At 38.3% G+C, this 21,065-nt stretch overlaps 1 protein-coding gene across 2 annotated transcripts in view; it reads left to right on the top strand.

The window, feature by feature from the left end:
- CNTNAP5 (contactin associated protein family member 5) overlaps positions 1–21,065 on the top strand; it is a gene marked incomplete at its 5' end in the record, with an annotated part of 904,555 nt that overhangs the window by 772,233 nt on the left and 111,257 nt on the right. For both annotated transcript variants that reach the window (XM_082630066.1, XM_082630065.1), the window contains one exon: positions 13,485–13,724. In XM_082630066.1, coding sequence (XP_082486192.1) covers positions 13,485–13,724 — 240 coding nt within the window. The remainder of the gene's footprint in view (positions 1–13,484; positions 13,725–21,065) is intronic.

Raw genomic sequence — 21,065 nt, 5'->3', positions numbered from 1 at the left:
CTTGTTACCTACCAAGTGGCAGTCACTCAATGCTTCTACAATGAAAAAAAAAAAATGAGGAAGAACTACCTGCTTCCTCATGCATTTTTCCTCCAACACCACTTCTGCTCCACAAAATCAGATTCTTAGAGCTTGAAAGTGCTTTGAAAGAACACTGGTTCTTTTTATTTTCAGAGAAGTGAATGATTAAAACACCCCTTCCACAAAGTTTTGTCTCATCTTGAAAATGTTGAGAGTTGAGTACAATGAACCCATCCCAATAGCCCATGTTAGTATTTTCTGCCCCCTAATATTCCAGAAACCTTTTGGAAATGTTTGTCTACAATCTCTTATGCTTTAATTGAAGCTCATTTCATCCTATACTGGCCACATTAGATTGGTAATGGAACATTGAAGGAGAATGTATAACTTTCTTGTACAGTTTCACTTTTTTAAGTTTTAAGTCTGCCTTTGACAAAACATATCTCAAAGCATACTATCTGTTTTTGAAGAAAGGTACAACATGGCATCATGTTCTCATGCAGCCCAGTGAGAAAAGCCCTGAGATTTGGACCACACAAAAACTCAATGGTAGAATCAGTCATTCTAGTTACTCTGGCACTGCCAAGCATCAAAATCTGTAACTCAGTAAAGAAAGAAAACATTAGGACGGCACCATTCATGTGGAGCTCGGGTGATAATTATAAAACGAAATTCAAGCCAGATATTTCTGGAAAATAAAACAGTACACTCTGGATGTTCAAGGACCCAAACTGAGGGAGGTGAGAAGTTGTTGTGTCTTTTCCAAAGCCAAGGCGCCATTGAGCTGATGTAACCAGGACAACCAGGGAAGCTCCAGTTTAGAAAAGAGTGGGCCCAGCCTGGCATACTGATGCTGCAACGCTGCCTATAACCTGTTTCCATTTCTCCAAGGCTCTGGAGACAAAGCTGATGACTCAGAGGAGGAGGTGAGAAAACCTTGGAACAGAACAATGGTGGGGAAGATGTAGTCAGAACTCTCTGAACATGTTATTGGCAGACTTACACTGTTCTCATTGTGTTACCAAGTTTCTTCTGATTCAGAGAGAAAAGGATTTGGCTTCAGAGCCACTTGAGTTGGGAAAGGCAATTTTGTAGAAGAGGTGGGAGGTGCCATGTTTTAATTCAGCTTCCTACTTCACCATCCATGTCTCAGGCTGAAGGGTGAGGGTCGTCTCAGGCCCCTGTGTAGAGAGGCTTAGGAACCTGCGTAGACTCTAGGATGTGCTGCCCAGGACCCCATTCAAGAAGGCCCTGCTGCTGGGAGTGCTCTTGGAAGACAATCTCCCTCTGTCTGCCCCTTCAGCTACTGCATCTCTTCAGGACAAGGTCCCGTCCTTCCAGGGAGGCCCACAGACACATAATCACTTGAGTCCAGGGTACAAAGGCACAACCATTTTGGCCTAAGGAAGCACATCTCTGATGGACTTTTCTAGCTCCGACACTCTCTGTGGGGCTGTTCTAGACTGTCAGACCTGCACCAGAGCTCACTCCTTTGCCCACTTCTGCTTCCTGACTCTCTGGCTCAAAAGTGTGGTTCCCAATGGTTCCCCCTGAAAAACATCCTGCCCCTTTAACTTCATCTCACAGCCTGTTTGCTGGAGAACCCTACCTGAGGCACAATCACATGGATGTATTGTGCAGTACACACACACACACACACACACACACATTTTTTAGTCAATGTATTTTTTTTTTTTTTTTTTTTTTTTTGTGGTATGCAGGCCTCTCACTGTTGTGGCCTCTCCTGTTGCGGAGCACAGGCTCCGGATGTGCAGGCTGAGCGGCCATGGCTCACAGGCCCAGCCGCTCCGCGGTATGTGGGATCCTCCCGGACCGGGGCACGAACCCGCATTCCCTGCATCGGCAGGCGGACTCTCAACCACTGTGCCACCAGGGAAGCCCAATCAAAGTAATTTTTTAAGAGAAATTTATTTTTCATTCCTCCCAAGAATTAACCATAAAATAATGCCTCCTTTTCTCCCACTTTCTTCTCCAAAACACCCTTTAAATTCCATTGCTTCCTTAGAGTCAAGTTTGCATTTTTTGATTCACACTCTCTTGATGGTCCTGACTCTCCAACTAGGATGGGCAACCCCACCCTTGATCTACCTGGCAGAATCCTGTTCAATCATAATGTTTACAAAAGACTAATAGTTCTGTAGATATTTTAGTATTTTATTATTATGTTATTACTATTATTAGCCCCAGTTATTGTGCACTCTGCGATTAAGGACTTTCCATAAGTTTCATATTTTCTAATGATAAGTAACACCATTTTAACTGATCCTGGTAGTATGTGTTCAAATCTAATTTTCCAAAAGCTAAAATGAGTTTCAGGTGAATAGAAAATAAACATAAGTCAAAGATTTTATTTCACTCTAATTAATGAGGAAGCCATTAAGATGTCATGAACAGTTCAGAGAGCATCTAAAAAGCTGGCATATGTACAGAGAATTTAAGAAAACAAAAGTTAGAATACAGTTGTAGCTTTAACTATAAACCGTTGCTCACCAGGCCATCTTTGGAGTTATCTGTTACACTGGAAATAAATTATCTGCATCTCCACTGGACAAATATCATCCTTTTTTTTTTGCTTTATTTCCAAGTTTCAGCTAATTTTTCTGATAAGAGAGAGTTGCTTCCCACACTTGATGATGTATCCCTAGTCATATGGCAGCCATCACTTCCACAAAAGAAGCTGGAATAAGAAAGAACCCCAAAGTGATTACTGCACCCATGTATCAGAAAGTCAGGACAATGTTAGTAGACTGGATTGTGAGAACTTTTAACCATGAATTGCCACTGTTACTATCCCGTCAGTGAATTGTAGGCTCCTTTTGTATTTCAGGGTCTCCTGAGCTCAACCATAAAATCACTCTAGGGCAGGTGGGGCTATTAGGGAAAATTCTTAAAGCTTATAAGCTTTTACTTTATCGACATATTTCCTTGAATGGGTCTGTGGTTCAGCTTCTGAGGGAATCTCTGTTCTCAGCAGGGCCTCCCTGGAGAAAACGAATTAGAGTGATTTCCAGGGGCCCCAGCTTCCAGGAAATCCTGAAGCTGCTGTCATCTGGGCAGTGACTTGGCCTGGCAGCCAGCCTGGAAGAAGCAAGTAGCTTCTCCGCTGACTCTAGAAAAGACCTGGCGCTCCTATGATATTTCCTATCCAGTTGCTCTTGCAAGGAGGGTGATTTAAGGCTGTTTTTGATAGTGATTTTCTCAGTGATTTTTCATCTTCAAAAACGATGGCAGAAGGAAGCAAAGTGAGGGATGACTGTGCTCTCATCTTTGCGAGATGGGAGATGGGACTCATCTGGTCAAACTGGCTCCTGTCACTATTCCAGACTCTGTGATGAGGATTATGGCAAACTTTCCTACCACATCATCTTTTTTTTTTTTTTTTTAATCATTTGACAGAATATTTTTTTGTGTTTTTTTTTAATTTTTATTTTATGATAGAGTATAGTTGGTTTACAATGTTGTGTTAACTTCAGGTGTATGGCAAAGTGATTCAGCTGTACATATAGATATATCCATTCTTTTTCAGATTCTTTTCCCCTATAGGTTATTACAGAGTATTGAGTAGAGTTCCCTGTGCTATAAAATAGGTCCTTATTGTTGATCTATTTTATATATAGTAGTGTGTATATGTTAATCCCAACACCTAATTTATCCCTCCCCCTTGCATTTCCCCTTTGGTAACCATAGGTTTGTTTCCTATGTCTGTAAGTCTGTTTCTGTTTTGTAAATAAGTTCATTTGTATCATTTTTTCAGATTCCACATATAAGTGATATCATATGATATATGTCTTTCTCTTTCTGGCTTACTTCACTTAGTATGATACTCTCTAGGTCCATCCATGTTGCTGCAAATGCCTGCCCCATCATCTTGATATTCTCTCAGGGGTATCTCCAAATGAGATGCAAAGCAATAATTCAGAGGCTTCTTTAGCAAGACAGTTGGACCACTACATCAGCCACCTTGAACCATGGTGGAACTAGTTCTCTACTGCTCCACAATTCTGTGGGTAACAGAAACAGGCACAATTCAATTGCTTGCTTGTTTCCTTCGCCTCCCTCTGAGGCGAAATCCCCAAATGGGGATTTCCATAGAACATCCATATAGTGCTCTAAATGGGCAAAATCTTGTGCCCTGCCACCATTCTGCTAAAAAGAAGGCAAATGTTTGTTTTTGGTCTGTAGTCTTGGAAAAAAAAAACAGTCTTTGCAGAAAACCCATACATACTCCAACCCACCCCACAGGCACAAACATGCTGATTCTGGGAAAAGTGTTTGCTAATATCCAAATACCACATATATTAATAAAGAATTTTTAGACATATACATAATTCTATAACAAGGAGTTTCATTTGAAACTTGAAATAATAAATAATTTCTTAAATGCCTCTAAAAAAGATAAGCAGGATTATGCATGATATACATAATAAATGAAAGTATTTATTTTAAATTATACAGTCAGTACAAAAATACATGTTTGCTGTAAAATTATTCAATAATAATCTTAGGGCTCTTCTTAGAGACGACCAATATTAGCCTAGCGTGACACTTTCCAGGCATCAAAGTAGTTACATACATTTAACTACCCTTAGGAAACACCATACAATGTTAATTATTTGTGGACATATTTACTTAATCAATATACTTCTATGTATTATACCACAGCTTGCTTTCTGTATTTTTGTTTTCGTTTGCTTTTTTACTTAACATATGCCATAGGAAACTTAGCATGTCAGTATAAATATCATATTATTTTAAACTGCTATATAATATTTTATCTAATATTTTTAGTTTTTGTGTCATTGTTTTGTTTGTCATTTTAATGTTTTTATTGCATGTGGAATTTGTTTAAGGTTTTGAGGTAGGATTTTAATTTTATTTATTTCCCCAAATATTATTTGTCATCTCCATTTATTTCATGGTTCCTCTTTTACCTAGTTACTTGGACCTCCAGTATATATTATAAGGTTTAAAATCTCTCTGTGTAAAGAATGTGTTTCTGAATTTCCCACTCTATGTTTTATTTACATAGTTGTTCCCACTCTATGTTTTATTAAAACTATGTTTTATTTACATAGTTTTTTCCCAGGTGCTGTGACAACATCATACTTACAGAACATATTTAAAAAAAAAATTAATACTTTAATAATCATTAAGGTATACATAATCATAATTATAACAACTGTACATTTTGATGTTTATCAGAAATGAATTTTACATAACAAAAAGAAAGAAGCTGCCAGGGCAGCACAATTGCAGTCTCTAGCCCAGGCAGCAGACACTGGGTACAGACCATATTTTGATCTTGATTAGGACAATCCCTCCCATCGACCCCACAAACACACCTGACTCCTTTTCTTAACACTCTGTTAACTATTATCAACCACCTTCTTTATGGATTTAGAATTAGTTTTTCATGTTCTATGAAAATAATTTTTCTTGAATGTTACAAATTTTCTTGGGTTATTGATTGGGATTGTATTGCATTAAAGGAAATAATTATACATTGCTAAATTATATGGAAACATGTTCCATCTCTTTATTTATTCTTTCTGAGCCAAAGTAAATTGTTACTACTTTCTTTTTTATAACCATAGATCTTAAGTTAATTTCTAGATGCTTGGCTGCTTTTGTTGTTAAATAGGATTTTTTTCTTGCTATCACATGGTCTAATTGGTTATTGTTGCTCTATAGGACCATTATTGATTTGGTATGTTGGTATTTATATCCATCCACATTATTATACTTTCATTTTAATTGTAATAATTTGCCATTATTATTTTGGGGGGATATTATAGATATACAACTATATTATGTGTGCAAATAATGAAGTATTAGTAATGACTATGTATAAAGCCAAATTAAATATTTCTGGGTATAATCATCCCCCAGCTCCATTTGGAATATTTGTTTTAAAATGTGGGTAAATCATGAAGAACCTAGGGGTAAAACAGGAATAAAGACACAGACCTACTTGAGAATGGACTTGAGGATATGGGGAGGGGGAAGGGTAAGCTGTGACAAAGCGAGAGAGAGGCATGGACATATATACACTTCCAAACATAAGGTAGATAACTAGTGGGAAGCAGCCGCATAGCACAGGGAGATCAGATCGTGCTTTGTGACCGCCTGGAGGGGTGGGATAGGGAGGGTGGGAGAAAGGGAGATGCAGGAGGGAAGGGATATGGGAACAGAAGTATATGTATAACTGATTCACTTTGTTATAAAGCAGAAACTAATACACCATTGTGAAGCAATTATACTACAATAAAGTTGTAAAATAAATAAATAAATAAATAAAATGTGGCTAAGGCCAATGTTAATAATGCTTTAATGGCCCTCGATAAGTGTGGCTGAATTCTTCTTCAAAAGTTTTTCACAGCATTCATTTCTACCAAACAAATGAGGAAACAATTTCAATATGTTGTTAACTGATTCTAAATCATCAACAAACCCTTTTCCAGTTTTCTGAGGAGACTTGGTATTCTGTTTGGGTACCACAATTTGTGGTAGGAGTTAAATCAGAAAATGCCTGTGAAATGCAATAGGTAAAGGTGCTTGATAAGAATTAAGCTCTTAGTTCAAATTGGATCTTACTATCACTATTTTACTTTGTAGACGTCCAGTTAGTGCCACCTGCATTATTACATAGTGTGTGTTTATTGATTCCTGTATCTGGCAAAACGTAACCAGATGCATGCCTTATCCTCAAGGAAATTATGTTTTGGAATTAAAGCCTCCACTAGGATTTCCTTCTGATACCAAGATTCTGCCAGTTGAAGGGGCAGGATAAAAACAGAAGATAACTGTTGGTTAGTGCATTTGTTTTTATTCAGCATATACATGCTAAACCTGCCCCCACTTTAGAGTTTGAAATCTAGATGGTAATACACCTGCACTTCACTCGACTCGACTTTAGGCAAAGTAGTTCATATAGAAAACAACTGCTGCAAATTCAAGAAGAGAGAGAGAATGACACTGCTTAATTTTGTGAAATGGGAGCCCAACCTGGCACATTCAACGTTGTTCCAAAAAAAGAGTTCAGCAAAGGAGTTTTTTTTTTTGTTTTTTGTTTTTTGTTTTGTTTTGTTTTTTATAGGTGAACTTACATCCCAATAGTCTTGTTGTTGTTGTTTTTTTTTTTTTTAAGAGGTTGGGGGTAGGAGTTTATTAATTAATTTATTTATTTTTGCTGTGTTGCGTCTTCGTTTCTGTGCGAGGGCTTTCTCTAGTTGTGGCAAGCGGGGGCTGCTCTTCATCGCGGTGTGCGGGCCTCTCACTATGGCAGCCTCTCTTGTTGTGGAGCACAGGCTCCAGACGCGCAGGCTCAGTAGTTGTGGCTCACGGGCCTAGTTGCTCCGTGGCATGTGGGATCCTCCCCAACCAGGGCTCGAACCTGTGTCCCCTGCATTAGCAGGCAGATTCTCAACCACTGCACCACCAGGGAAGCCCCAGCAAAGGAGTTTTGTTTGAGCATGTATGATCAAGACAGCAGGCACATATGAGAAAAACAGAGGCTCTTATTCAAGGAGGGCCCAAGGAATTAAGACGTTTCTCTGGAAGTAATGAGCATTTGTCAAGCTGACACATGGAGGTTTTCTAAGACAGGTTTAGAATGATGATGGTAACCTTTTTAAGAGTTGATTCATACCCAGTCCAAGGAAACATCATCATAATGAGCACACTTGATACCAAGGGCCAACAGAAGAGTCATACAAAATTGCTTCTAGCTAGGCTGGTGAACTAATGGTCTAAGAAGATAGATGCATACATGTATATTGCTAGGTGGGAGAAACCATGTAAGAGATGAGAAAAAGCAAGTAGAAGCAGCACTTAGTTGTAGTACTGACCCAAATTGTTACTGAAAGTGGAGTCTGGTTCCTCCCCACTTGAAAGCCAGTACTCGAGAGGCAAGGTTGGTGGAAATGAAAGTTTGCTTTATTTCAGAGATTGGCGACCGGGGGAGAGGGCGGACTCATGTCCAAAGTGACAATCAGTGGGCAAGAGCTTTTAAAGGGGAGTTTCAGGGATTTATAGGTAGAGGGAGGGGCTACATGCAGAAACAGCAGAGTCAGCTCTGACCGTCATCTTGAAATTGGTCATGCAGTGGTCTGATCAGTGTCATCTTGATTGTTTTGAGTACAGCTCATCTTCAGTTCCAGGATCAGTTTGCTCCTATTTCTTTGACACCAGTTTTCAGAATTGTGGCAGCTTATGTCATGGCTACAATCTGGTCATCATGTAGTTAACTTCTTCAACCTGGTGGGGGTTTCAGTATCTACAAAACATCTCACAGGACATGGCTCAGAATATTATCTATAGCCCTTGAAGAGGAACTAAAGGTCCTTGACTTTGCTTAATGACTAAACAATTATTATTTTGTCCTGTTTGACTGTTTTCCTTCGTTTCTGCATTTTCTCACTTCTCTGATTAAATTTATTCTTTGACTAAATTTTTCTTCAGACAAGAGGCAGGCAGAGAATATGGGGGCAGGACCACAGGATCTTGCTCCATTTCACACTTGTCTAATCAAATATCTCATTTAAGGATTTTAGGGCTTTGAAGGTATTCAGGCTTTGAAGGTCAAGAGATCCCAGTCAGACTTCTGGCTCTGCCACATAAAATAAATTTGATTCTTGACTTTGGCCAAAACAATCTCTCTGATGCTAAGTTTCCTCAACTATGTAATATCAATAATATGAAGAATAACTTGTTTCCCACTGAGTATTGAATGAGTTAATTATAAAGTTTCTAGCATACAGCAAGTATGTTTAATTTTTTTTTCTTTTTTTAGAATTAGAAGCATTGTTCGGATTCTTAAACAGCTTGCAGTTTAAGTACAAGACTCCCAAACATGACTCTTATCTGCTTTGAGGATAATGCTACATTTATTTTTGTTCTTCTTCCAACTTTATATTAAACTCTAGGCAAGAAGGAGATAAAAATATATTAGAGCATTAGCTGAAAATTCAAATACTGCAAGGGTCAGGAAAGCAGTCTAAATGAATGAAGTAGTCCTGGTGGGGAATGTGGCCAAATGGAAAGGGCATGTCCTGTCTTATAGGAACTTCTCCCAGCTCAGCTGGGCTCTGTCATGTAGGAAAGCAGCTTTATTGTTAACAGGTTTTCTGATTTTTCAATGAATGACTTACTAGAATTTTTTAAATAGTTCATGTTCTATTTAATTAAATTAATTAATTAATTAACTCTGTGCCAAGCCCAGTGCTAACATAAGGGCACAGTCTTTTTTTTTTTTAATTGAAGTATAGTTGATTTACAATGTTGTGCTAGTTTCAGGTGTACAGCAAAGTGATTCAGTTATACATACATATACTTTTTTTTTTCAGATTCTTTTCCCTTATACGTATTTATAAAACATTGAGTAGCATTCCCTGTGCTATACAGTAGGTCCTTGTTGTTTATCTGTTTTATATATAGTAGTGTGTATATGTCAATCCCAAACTTCTAATTTATTCCTCCCCCCCCATCCTTTTGGTAACCATAAGTGTGTTCTGTGTCTGTGGGTCTATTTCTTTTTTGTAAATAAGTTCATTTGTATCATCATTTTTTTTTAGATTTCAAATAGTTCATGTTTTAAAAACATTGGCAACTAATTAAAATAAATCCTGGGTAGGCAGAAATATTGATGAAGGGACGCATGTGTGTGAGTGCCAGTGTGTGTATTTGTGATTGCAGTGATAGACTAGAGTGAGCAGTGGAGAGTAAGGGGGAAGATGTGTGTAATACACCATATAAATACACAGGACAGGGCTTCCCTGGTGGTGCAGTGGTTGGGAGTCTGCCTGCCGATGCAGGGGACACGAGTTCGTGCCCCAGTCTGGGAAGATCCCACATGCCATGGAGTGGCTGGACCCATGAGCCATGGCCGCTGAGCCTGCACGTCTGGAGCCTGTGCTCCACAACGGGAGAGGCCACAACAGTGAGAGGCCCATGTACCGCAAAAAAAAAAAAAAAAAAAAAAAAAGAAAAAAGAAAAGAAAAGAAATACACAGGACAGGAGGAGGTCTGAAGTTGAGAGAGACCATGGGCAGTTGGGGAGACACTGTAGTTCGGAAAGCCTGGTGCACTGAAGTCAGGGCAGGGAGTGCAGGAGTAGGGTATGAAGAGGTAAGCAGAGGCCAGATCTATGCAGTACCAACTAGGCTAAGGATTTGAGCTTGAACCTCAGGATGTTGACTAGTCTCTGAAGGTCATTAAACAGGACTAGCAGGATCAAATGTTCACATCTGGTTGGTCTTTCTGATTGCTAAGTGGTGAGTCTGTGGAAGGAGTCAGGGCTGAGGGTAGTAAGATCCGTTAGAAGGTGGTGCTGATACCGACCAGGGTTCTTGGCCTGCACCAATCAATAGAAAATGACTATAGAGGCCACACAAGAAATTCAGGCAAGGGTTTACTGGGACTTAGGTGGTTTTCCCACCCTTCAGTGGTGCTGTATGCAGGGGGCATGCACAGTGCCCTGCTTTTGCTCCCAGCTGTTCAGAAGTGGCAGTTGGTCTTTTTGGTCTTTTTGTATCTTCTTGTCCAGAATTTGCCCCAGCTGCACATGCACACAGTTATTTTTAGTCCCTCATAGTTTCTTTGCATCCGTTGCTTGAGGAGATGTTTGTCCAGGTGCAAGTACTGCAGCAAAGGGTCCCAGATCCCAGGTCCAAGCCTGTTTCAGTTTAAGGGATTCAAGTGGGGGTGAGAGGGATTCAAGACATGGCTCTTGGTGTGGGAAGAAGCAGATCAATTCAGAGATACCCGGGAGGGTATATCCACAGGACAGAGTTGGGGGCAAAGGGCTGTGAGTGAGAAAGGGGAGGGAAGATTGGGGCTGCCTTTCTGTACAATATTCAAGTTTCAGGGAAGATTCTCACCTCCATCAACACAACGCATAGTAGGTAATGTCAGAAAATGGAGAGTGCTAACCACTGGATTGGGTGTGTGTGGGTGGGGAGCATCTTTCTATAAGCATTCTATTCTTGGTCTACAATATTACCACTCCATGAAGAAAGGAGAGCCTAACCTCTAAAGGATAAAAAAGCAGTCAGGCAAAAATGGAAATTTAGTTCATTGTGCAATTTGGTTCATGTTCTTTGTGTCATTGTGTTTTATCAGCATCTAGGATTGAAAGGATCCCCTTGTTTGGGGTCATTCTCACCATACTCTATATGTCTCAAACATCAAGGAGTGTATTTCTGCCAGAGAAACCACCCCAGCTACTTCTCCATTTATAAACGTGTTGACTAAGTCACATGCAAGCAGATGTGCAATAGATCTTGCATTCTCCACCTCCACTTAGAAGAAAAATTGCACTAACAAGATTTATGAAGAGTTATTCTAATCCACCACAGGGAGTGACTACTAAATAAAGGGGAAAATAAAACAAAACATTTGACTACATAAATCCTCCTCTCTTTATTCTACACCATCTCTAGGAAAGAAATAATGAACCTTTCCCTATGATCTGCTTGTATTTATAATTGATTTATCTTGTAGTTAAAAGGAGATTTACTCACTAAAATTGAGACAGACAAGAGAAAGCAATGTGGGTTTGCCCTTCTGGCCTGCTTGGGTATCACTTATCAGAACTGAAAATAGAGTGGAGTTTTATCACTCCTTCAGAATAAGAGACTAGATTAATTCTTTAAAAACAGTTCATTTCAGTCTTTTAGAGGCAGCCAATGACTACCATACATATATTTATGGGTCTGATGACCTGGTGTGATTTAGATAAGACAGAATTCTCCCTACTTCCAACCCTATTGCTAATTATTATCTTGTCCACCCTGCCAGGTTGATGTGCCAGAATTATTATTATTATTTTTTACGTTACAGTTTCATTTATTTAACTTACAGCTTTGTTTCTTGTTTAACATGATATTCCAGGTCAGAGATAACACAGTTGGAATTCACATTTGTATCCACATTGATGGGAATATATTTTTGTCTGGTCATTTGCAAGACCAAGTTTTAATAAAATTGTAGCATGAGGGATTACACGTAAATGAGGCTCAGAAATGAGAGATATGTACAGTAAACAAATGACACATCAGTACTGCCCTTGTTTTCTTTTTTTACTATTTTTATTATGTATTTATTTATTTTCCACACACACAGACACACACACATACACACGCTGTATTTTATTTTTACAAGAGATAAATCAACTGACACCAAGCATTGTAAATGGATGACCCCAACAAAAGCAACAATGATTGCAATTACCAAGCACGAAACACACTCATACTATGTCATAATATTGACTGCCCTTGTTTTCTAACACCTTCTCCTATCTATTAGGACACTCTGTAGACCTTGAAGACTTGAGTGTGTCCTCCATTTATCCACTTGAATGGACTTGAGGCTAAAGCATTGTATTTCAATTAGAATTTGTGTTTTGTAAGGGCAACCTGGCCCTGTGTCTTCTCTGGGAGCTCCCAGAATTCCCAACACCAAATCAATATGGTGTTGGAATTTGGCTTATTTCTTGGCGTGTTGTCTCTCCTTACACATTTTTTTCTAATATCCTCTAATTTAGGTTGGTAGGATTCTAGGTTTCCAACAGTAACAAAACACTCAGTCACTTTGAGTCTCCTCTGTTCTTAAATAATTTGCAACAAGCATTGTGAATCTCGCTGAAACCTTCGAGATATACCCTCAGCAGAAAGTTGGGCTACAATTCTATTCCATATTCCAGAAGGAAAAATTTATTTTCTAAATAATAATTTGGGGGTAATCAATAGTATGTATATATATACAGCCTACTAGTTCTAGCCATTTTGAGGGCTCAAGAGAAGGGATAGTGAAGACCCATGATTACTAAGCCTTACCATGAACACATGAAATAGACTGATTCTTATTTTACAGATCAAGTTGCTGAGGCTTAGGGGATCCAGTGGTCATTATGTCTAATGGGCTACTGGCATGGAGTTTGACACCATGTCTGTCCAGTCCTAATATACACCTCTTCATAGTACATGGCAGTCTCCTGCATAAGCTTTACAACACTCATTGCCTTTTCTAACTCAGTGTACCTAACCTAGCTTGCTTCTAACTTCACCAGAGGGACAATCCTGCTCTGTACATTCACCTTCAGATAAATGTCTGCTATAGACAAAGAGCACATTTTATTTTATTTGCAAGGAATGGGGCCATCTGAAGTTTTGTATCTTAAACATGTCAAGTACAGGATTCCACATGAATCACAGTCTTTTATTTATTTATTTTTTGAGTGGGGGAGTTCATTTTCCAGCCAGGAAATACATGCCTTTTCCCCAGGTTCTTTGAATTCCTAATTCTCACTGGAAACTAATAGAAAAGCCCAACACAGGATGCCAACCACACAATAATTAACTATCCGGTGCTGATATTAAACCTCAAAAATGTGAACCCTGTACCTTATATATATATATTTTTTCCTTTTATTTTTCACTGCACAGGGGGAACATCATCAAGACAGAAAGGCTTCCTAGGATGCATACGCTCCTTACACTTGAATGGGCAGAAACTGGACCTGGAGGAGAGGGCAAAGGTCACATCTGGAGTCCGGCCTGGATGCCCGGGCCATTGCAGCAGTTACGGCCGCATCTGCCACAACGGGGGCAAGTGTGTGGAGAAGCACAGTGGATACTTCTGTGACTGCACCAATTCGCCGTATGAAGGGCCCTTTTGCAGAAAAGGTACAATAGAAACTTGTGTTTTCCCCATGTGCTGTGTTTTAGTGCCTACAGGTTGTAGCGAAGTCATAGGAAACCCATGCCCTAGACAGTCCTCATACGATCATTTACTCTTCCTCAGTTTCCCTCTCTTTAGAGACTCTGCATAGCTCCTTAACATAATTACATATACTCATTCTTCTTGTGCGTTGATACTGGCAGTCCAGTTGAACTGGATGGATAGGAACAAGAAAACACACTTGACGTGGCCTAGAGCCAGTTGAGCCCCGGGAGAGGTGGACTGTCATTTCTCTTGTACTAACCTTTCCATTTCCAATTTCTCCATCCACAAATATAATCAAAGAATCATAGAATCTAGCCCTGGAAAACCATTAGAGACCTTGAAGCCATTGTAAATCATTTTACAATATGGAGAGTGTAGGTGAGTTAGTAAAATCCACATCATGTATTTAGTAAAATCTCCCTGTTCTGCAGATGACATGAGTGGGGTCTGAGGCTTTAAAAGTCTTGCCCGAAGATTCACATTTAGTTCCTCAGGGGGCTGAGAATAGAGCACAGGAGTCAAAATCCCTGCCCCAGGGACTTCCCTGGTGGTCCAGTGGTTAAGACTCCACACTTCCAATGCAGGGGGCACACGTTCCATCCCTGGTTGGGGAACTAAGATCCCACATGCTGCGCCATGCAGCCAAAAAAAAAAAAAAATCCCTGCCCCAGTGCCTTTCCACACACCCTCCTAATCTTATGAATTCATTTCACTGATAAAAGCTAAATATGTTGGATATACACCTTAAACAAGGAATGATGGTTATGATGTAAATTCTCTGGATCAATTAAAAATAACTACAAACTGTAAAAACTCATTATTCTGTATCCATATTTAGTATTTTTAAACTACAAGGACAAAAGATTTGATCTACTATCAATCTTTGCAGAATCTTTTAAAGTTTATTTTATTGATGGAAAAAAAGTTTGTTGACCAAGAATGTAAACAATATTTCAAGAGAAGCATTTAAACTATTAAAATAAAATGCTTTAATCAATTTGAAACACCGTTTACATACAGACAATGATGGCAATTACAAATAGTTCCTGTCAGTTCATTAAAACACATTTTTCAAGCACACCCTTAACAAACGATGCTTTATTTTGGTTCAACTTACTCTTGGAACTTAAAGACAGCAGGGGAGAAAGCACCCAGTGGTCTCTTTGAAGGACTATAATTTAAGCTCTTCATTCATTGACACTGGCCTCCTCCCCAATTAGTTTGAATTACTTGCTTGTTATTGCTGGGAAGCATTGAGCTCCTCAGGAGAAAATTAATGGTAGAAATTATAGGGCCAACAGAGTGTCGGTCCTACATGGGAGTTCAAAATCAAAGAGATCCCACCCCAGTAGGCTCTTCCTGTGAGCTAAAACAAAGTGCCCCTGCATTTTCACACTGGTGGAAGTCTCTGGAATAACTTCCCCTGAAATTTTGAATGCCACCCTTAGACTGGCCCCACAGCATAGAAGAAGCAAATGCAGAATAAACACCACCAAACCCAGTCCCTAAAATATACTAGCATTATTTTACAAGATCTATACCCAGTGTCTGTTTGGGAAAAAGAAAATAAAGAAAAACAGTAGACCTCTCTGTATTTCTCCAGAGACATTATTCAAACATCTCATAGATCATCTTGCTCTAAATTTAGCCTAATTTCCCATTGGTTCCTTTCTCTGAAACAATTCCTATTCATTATCTTTTGCCCATGCCACTGCATCTTTTGGCTGTATTTCTTGAAATATCTGCTGTGCTGTCTCCCCATGTTTTAGTTTGACTGGTATTTGCTTAGCCTTTTCAGCTTCCTTCATATTTCGCTGTGAACTTTTCCCCCATCTCATAAATCTAAGGAAATGATTCCCTTTATATTCAGCAGTTGCAAAGTATGTGAGATGAACCTTTTAAACGCATCTTTGAGCAATGCCAGTTGGCTCTGAGAAGTGTGGCTTGGGACTCAAATGGGAGCCCTTAGCTCCAAGATGGTCCTGGATAAAGCTGTTCTCTGTTAGGGGAGTCTTTTATGTTAACTTTCCATGGCATGTATATTTTAGGGGCTGCCAATCCTGGAAATATCTGGTGTAGAATTAAGGACATTTGTCCATGACCAATGACTGACTATTGACCCATTTTCTGTTTCTGAGTATGATACAAAGGAATGGTAATTACAAACTAGCTAGCAGTTATTGACTGCAACATTTATTCCTTATCCCCAAGCTAGGATGGAAGAAGCAATATTTGCATTTAACATGTAAAAATACTGACCATCACACTGGTTTAGTGACTGCTAATTAATGTCAGAGCTGGAGGTTCATCCAGCATTTTTTGATTCATTTTTCCCATTTTTGACCCTAATTTCATCCTGTACAGGAATGTGTTAATAGGATTCAAATATGTAGGGGTTTTTTTTGTTATTGCTTTATGTATGTGTTTCTCTTTTTTTATTTTTGGATGTAATTTACATACCCCAAATTCACCCTTTTCAACAGTACAATTCAGGGGTTTTTACTATATTCACAAACTTGCATGACCATCACCACTCCATAATATTAGAATGTTTTCATCATCCCTAAAAGGAATCTCATACCCCTTAGGAGCTATTCACCTTTCTCCCAGTCCCTGGAAACAATTCATCTAACTTTCTGTCACTAGGAATTGCCTATTCTGGATATTTCAAAAAATATATAGAATCATACAATAAGTGGCCTTTTTGTGTCTGGTTTCTTTCACTTAGCATAATGTTTTCAAAGTTCGTCTATGCTGTGGATTTTTCAGTGCTTTACTTCCTTTTATTTCCAAAAGAGTATTCCATTGTGTGGATGTGCCACGTTTTGTTTATCCATTCATTAGGCGATGTCCATGGGATGTTTCCATTTATTTTGGCTATTGTGAATAACGCTGCTACTCACACTCATGTACATTTTTTGTATCAACTTATGTTTTATGTTCTCGGGTATATACCTACAGATGGGATTGCTGAGTTGTATAGTAATTACATGTTGTCTAACTTTTTGAGGAACTGCCAAACTGTTTTCAAAGTAACCTCTCCATTTTACTTTCTTACCAGCCATGTATGATCATTCCAATTTCTCCACATCTTCACCAACACTTGTTACTATCTTTTCCATAAGACACATTCTGCTGTGACTGTGTGAAAGAATATCACATTGTAATTTTCACTTGCATTTTTTTAATGACTGATAATGTCAAACACTGTTTCATGTACTTATTGGCCAAGTGTGCATCTTCTTTGCATGTCTGTTCAAATCTATAGCCCATTTTTAAACTGGGCTATTTTTCTTTTTATTGTTTGGTTGTAGGATTTTTTTATATTCTGAACATAACTCTCATAATATATGATTTTCAAAATGTTTCTCCCCTTTTCACTTGCTTGACGATATCTTTTGAAGCACAAAATTTTTAATTTTTATAAGTCCAATTTATCTATTTTTTTGTTAGTGGTGTTTTGGTGTTATATCTATGAATCCATTGTCTAATCCAATGTCATGAAGATTTATGTCTATGTTTCCTTCTAAGTGTTTTGTAGTTTTAGGTCTTACATTTAGTCTTTCATAAGTTTTGAGTTAACTTCTGTATATGGTGTAAGGTAGGGGTCCTACTTTATTCTTTTGCTTGTGACTATCCAGTTGTTCCAATACCATCTGTGTACTTGTCTGTAGCCCACCTCTACCCCAACCACAATCTGAAGTGTCTAGGTATGACGGTCATTTAAATTTTTTGAATTAAAAACTCTAGATAATATATTTGGAATTATATTTGAAAATACATCTGGAAATCTAGAAAAATAAAAACCAAGCTAATCATTCAAAGACAACCATTAAAAAGGAGATCTGATTTTCTTGTAGCTCTTTTCTTTGCATTTAGTGTAGCTGAGATAATTCTGTCCATTCCATTTTATATTCTGAATTTTCTTTATTTCATTTCATAGGCATTCCTATATAATTCATCAGTTTTAATGATTGCAATATATTCCATCTGGTGGAATTGTTTCTGTGTATTTGACCTATTTTATCACAGAGCATTTTAGCATAGCAGTAGTAGAACTCTGGTACCAGTCCTGCCTGTGTTCAGATTCTGGCTCATCTACAGTCTACACTGTGTGACACTGGTTATGTAATTCAACCTCATGGTTCCTTGGTTTTCTTGTCTGTAAAATGTGGAAAATTCAGGAATTCTTCATGAAAGATTGTGATGGAAATTTAACGAGCACTTCACATAGCCATTGAGATAATGCCTGTCCTATAAAGTCTCAATAAATGCTCTTACTATTGTTTTGGAATTTTAGATTGCCCCAAATTTTGCTCATAGATAATGCTGTGATAAACACATGTATTGATAATTCCCTTAATAATGGAATTTCAGTGAAAAAATGGTATACATATTTGGGTAATTTAGCAATTGCCAAAAACCTGTTGAAAAAATTCTATAATATATACTTTCCTGCCAACTTATATTATTTTACTTTTTATTACAGAAAAGTTCAATTATGCATTATATTAGAAGGGTTTTAGAACTCCCATTCATCCATTATTTAGCTTCAACAACTATTAACTCATGATCATTTTTATTTCATCTATATCCTAACATCCCTCCTCCTATTATTATTTATTTATTATTTATTTACTTATTTATTTATTTGGATGTGTCAGGTCTTAGTTGCAGCATGTGGGCTCTTCATTGTGGCACACAGGCTTCTCTCTAGTTGTGGCATGCGGGCTCCAGAGTGTGTGGGTTCAGTAGTTACTTGCCCCACAGCATGTGGAATCTTAGTTCCCCCACCAGGGATCGAACCCACATCCCCTGCATTGGAAGGTAGATTCTTAATCACTGGACCACCAGGGAATTTTATTATTTTGAAGCAAATTCCAGATATCACATCAGTTCTATAAATACTGCAATATGTATTGTTAAAAGATGACATAAAAACATGTATCCACAGGACTGTTATAGTAAGAAAGTTTTAATAACTTTTTAATAATATGAAATATCCACTCAGCATTCAAATTCCCATTTCTTTCATTTATTTTCAGTTTGTTTGAAGTTATTCTAAATTGCTTACAGCCTGACTGATTTCTATGGAAATGCTAGCCTATTCATTAAGGCCTGGTCTTTATACTTATTCTAATTCTAAATCTATTTCTATTACTATTCTTAAGCCCAGCTCTTGTTTATTGAGTTCCTACTATGTGCTGTCTCTTTACATCCTCTCTTCCAACCCATCTGCCCTCCACAAGATTGAATTCATCCCTGTTTGTGTATGAATAGCCAGCAGTTGATGGGATCTCATGAGAAAGCAGGAGGAGGGCACAGACAGGGTCCAGGCCCATGTCAATCTGACTCCAAGGCTGCCTTGGAGATACACATCCTCTCCAGCACCACCCTGACTCCTAGCATCTGCTCTGAGTTCATTACACACTTTAAGGCCTAGTCAATACCAAGCTCCTCTTTCAGGTCTTCTCATGCTGCTCCCACCCACAGAGGCATTCACCTCTGGGACTCAATCTCTCTGTCATTCACACATCATTTTCAAGGCCACCTTCCATTGGTCTTATTTCTTTTCATGTGTGTCCTGTCTTCTCAGAATCTAATCAGCACAGTTTCTTCCACCAGGTGGGTACTCAAAGGATGTTGCTAATATTGGTTATCATGGCCTTAGAGTAGCATGATGGTCATTGGGAATAATCACCTTCAAGTGAAGATTTTTCTTTCATTTAGCCCAGTGGTTTCAGATGTTAAGATAAATCAATCAGAGAGCTTAAATATGATCAGAGAGCTCAAACTCTTAGATTATAAAAGAAAAGAAACTGAGAGAATAATCAAATCCAGGTGTTTGGCTGAATTTAGTTTTAGGTTGAAATTCACAATATCTAAATAAATAAAAATACAACTGGGGCTGGGGAGGAGGGAAGACAGAATTTGGTAAGACAGCTCTAGTTTAAAAAGTGCTTTTCATTTTAACTTCCTATCTTAAGTATAAGGAAAAAATGTAATATGAACCCCTGTATCTAATATACTATTCATGACAGAATGATCTGAATCATACTTACATTTGAACACACACACGAACATCCCATAAAAGCCATTACTCTGTTAACTAGGAGATAGTAGCTCAAAATGCAGACCAAATGTCCCCAAGGAAATTCACTTGAGAAGAGTGCTTGAATCCAGCTGATGATCAACTAGAACACCCCTGTCTCCAGTTCCTGTACAGATCTCTGTAATCAGGAGGACCAATGATTTTCTAACCTGCATGCAAAATGCAGAACACTTTCTCTGAATCTTTAGTGAAAAGGAACCAGTATTCCCAGTCTGCTAAGCAATATGCATAAATATGCAACTTTAATTTTTTTGGCACCGTGACAGGCTGTTACAGAACTTTCACAAAGGTAGAACAAATTTGCAATGGAATTAGGAAGCAAAAGCCAGGTTTGATCAGGTTCTAGGTGCCACCAACTCAATCAGAGAACTTCATGGGGAATTGCGGATACTCATTCTTTCAGGAAAAAGAGAAATTAATTATGCCAATATAGATTCATGTGTTTTTTAACCAACAAAGACCTATTGTATAGCACAAGAAACTATACTCAATATTTTGTAATAAGGGAAAATAATCTGAAAAAATAAATATATATGTATGTATAACTGAATCACATTGCTGTACACCTGAAACCAATACAACATTGTAAGTCAACTATACTTCAATTTTTAAAAAAGAAAAAAAAAAATAGATTCATGTCTAATGTGCTGTTTTCATAGCAGAAGTTTGTTGCAGATCCAAGCTCTGTTGTCCTACTGAGGAACTTTGCTCCATACCCTGTTACTGTGTAGAGATAAAATTGAAAGTAAACTTAAGAGCAGCCCTGATTCAAAGAAGAAAATATCCCAGCACTTGGATGCATGTGCAGTCATTAAACGGATATATTTTATGATGTGCATTAGTATGGGTTGAGGTTAAATTCTCTTCTAATATGGAGAGTCTGTGAGTTTAAACTACGGTGGTAACTCTCTTGAGCACTTTAACATATCCTCTTGTTTATCCACCTAGAAATATTGTTGAGGGAGGTGTTATGTTTCCCATTTGCCTGATGAGAAAACCATCTCCATGGGTTTGACTAACTTGCCTGGAACCACACAGATAGTATGAAATCAAAGGAGGCTTCAGATCCAGTGGTGAAACTGGATCCTTGCTGATTCCACTGAACTAAAATGATAGCAGTTGGAGTGAAGACATTATACAGGGAGGATTGGGTGATTCCTGCTCCTGCTAACTGAATGTCATCAGTCTG

This window comes from Mesoplodon mirus, assembly GCF_964341445.2.
Source record: "Mesoplodon mirus genome assembly, chromosome: 8".
Classification (NCBI taxonomy): domain Eukaryota; kingdom Metazoa; phylum Chordata; class Mammalia; order Artiodactyla; family Ziphiidae; genus Mesoplodon; species Mesoplodon mirus.
The sequence above is the reverse complement of the archived record's forward strand: the minus strand, read 5'-3'. Positions and strand labels throughout refer to the sequence as shown.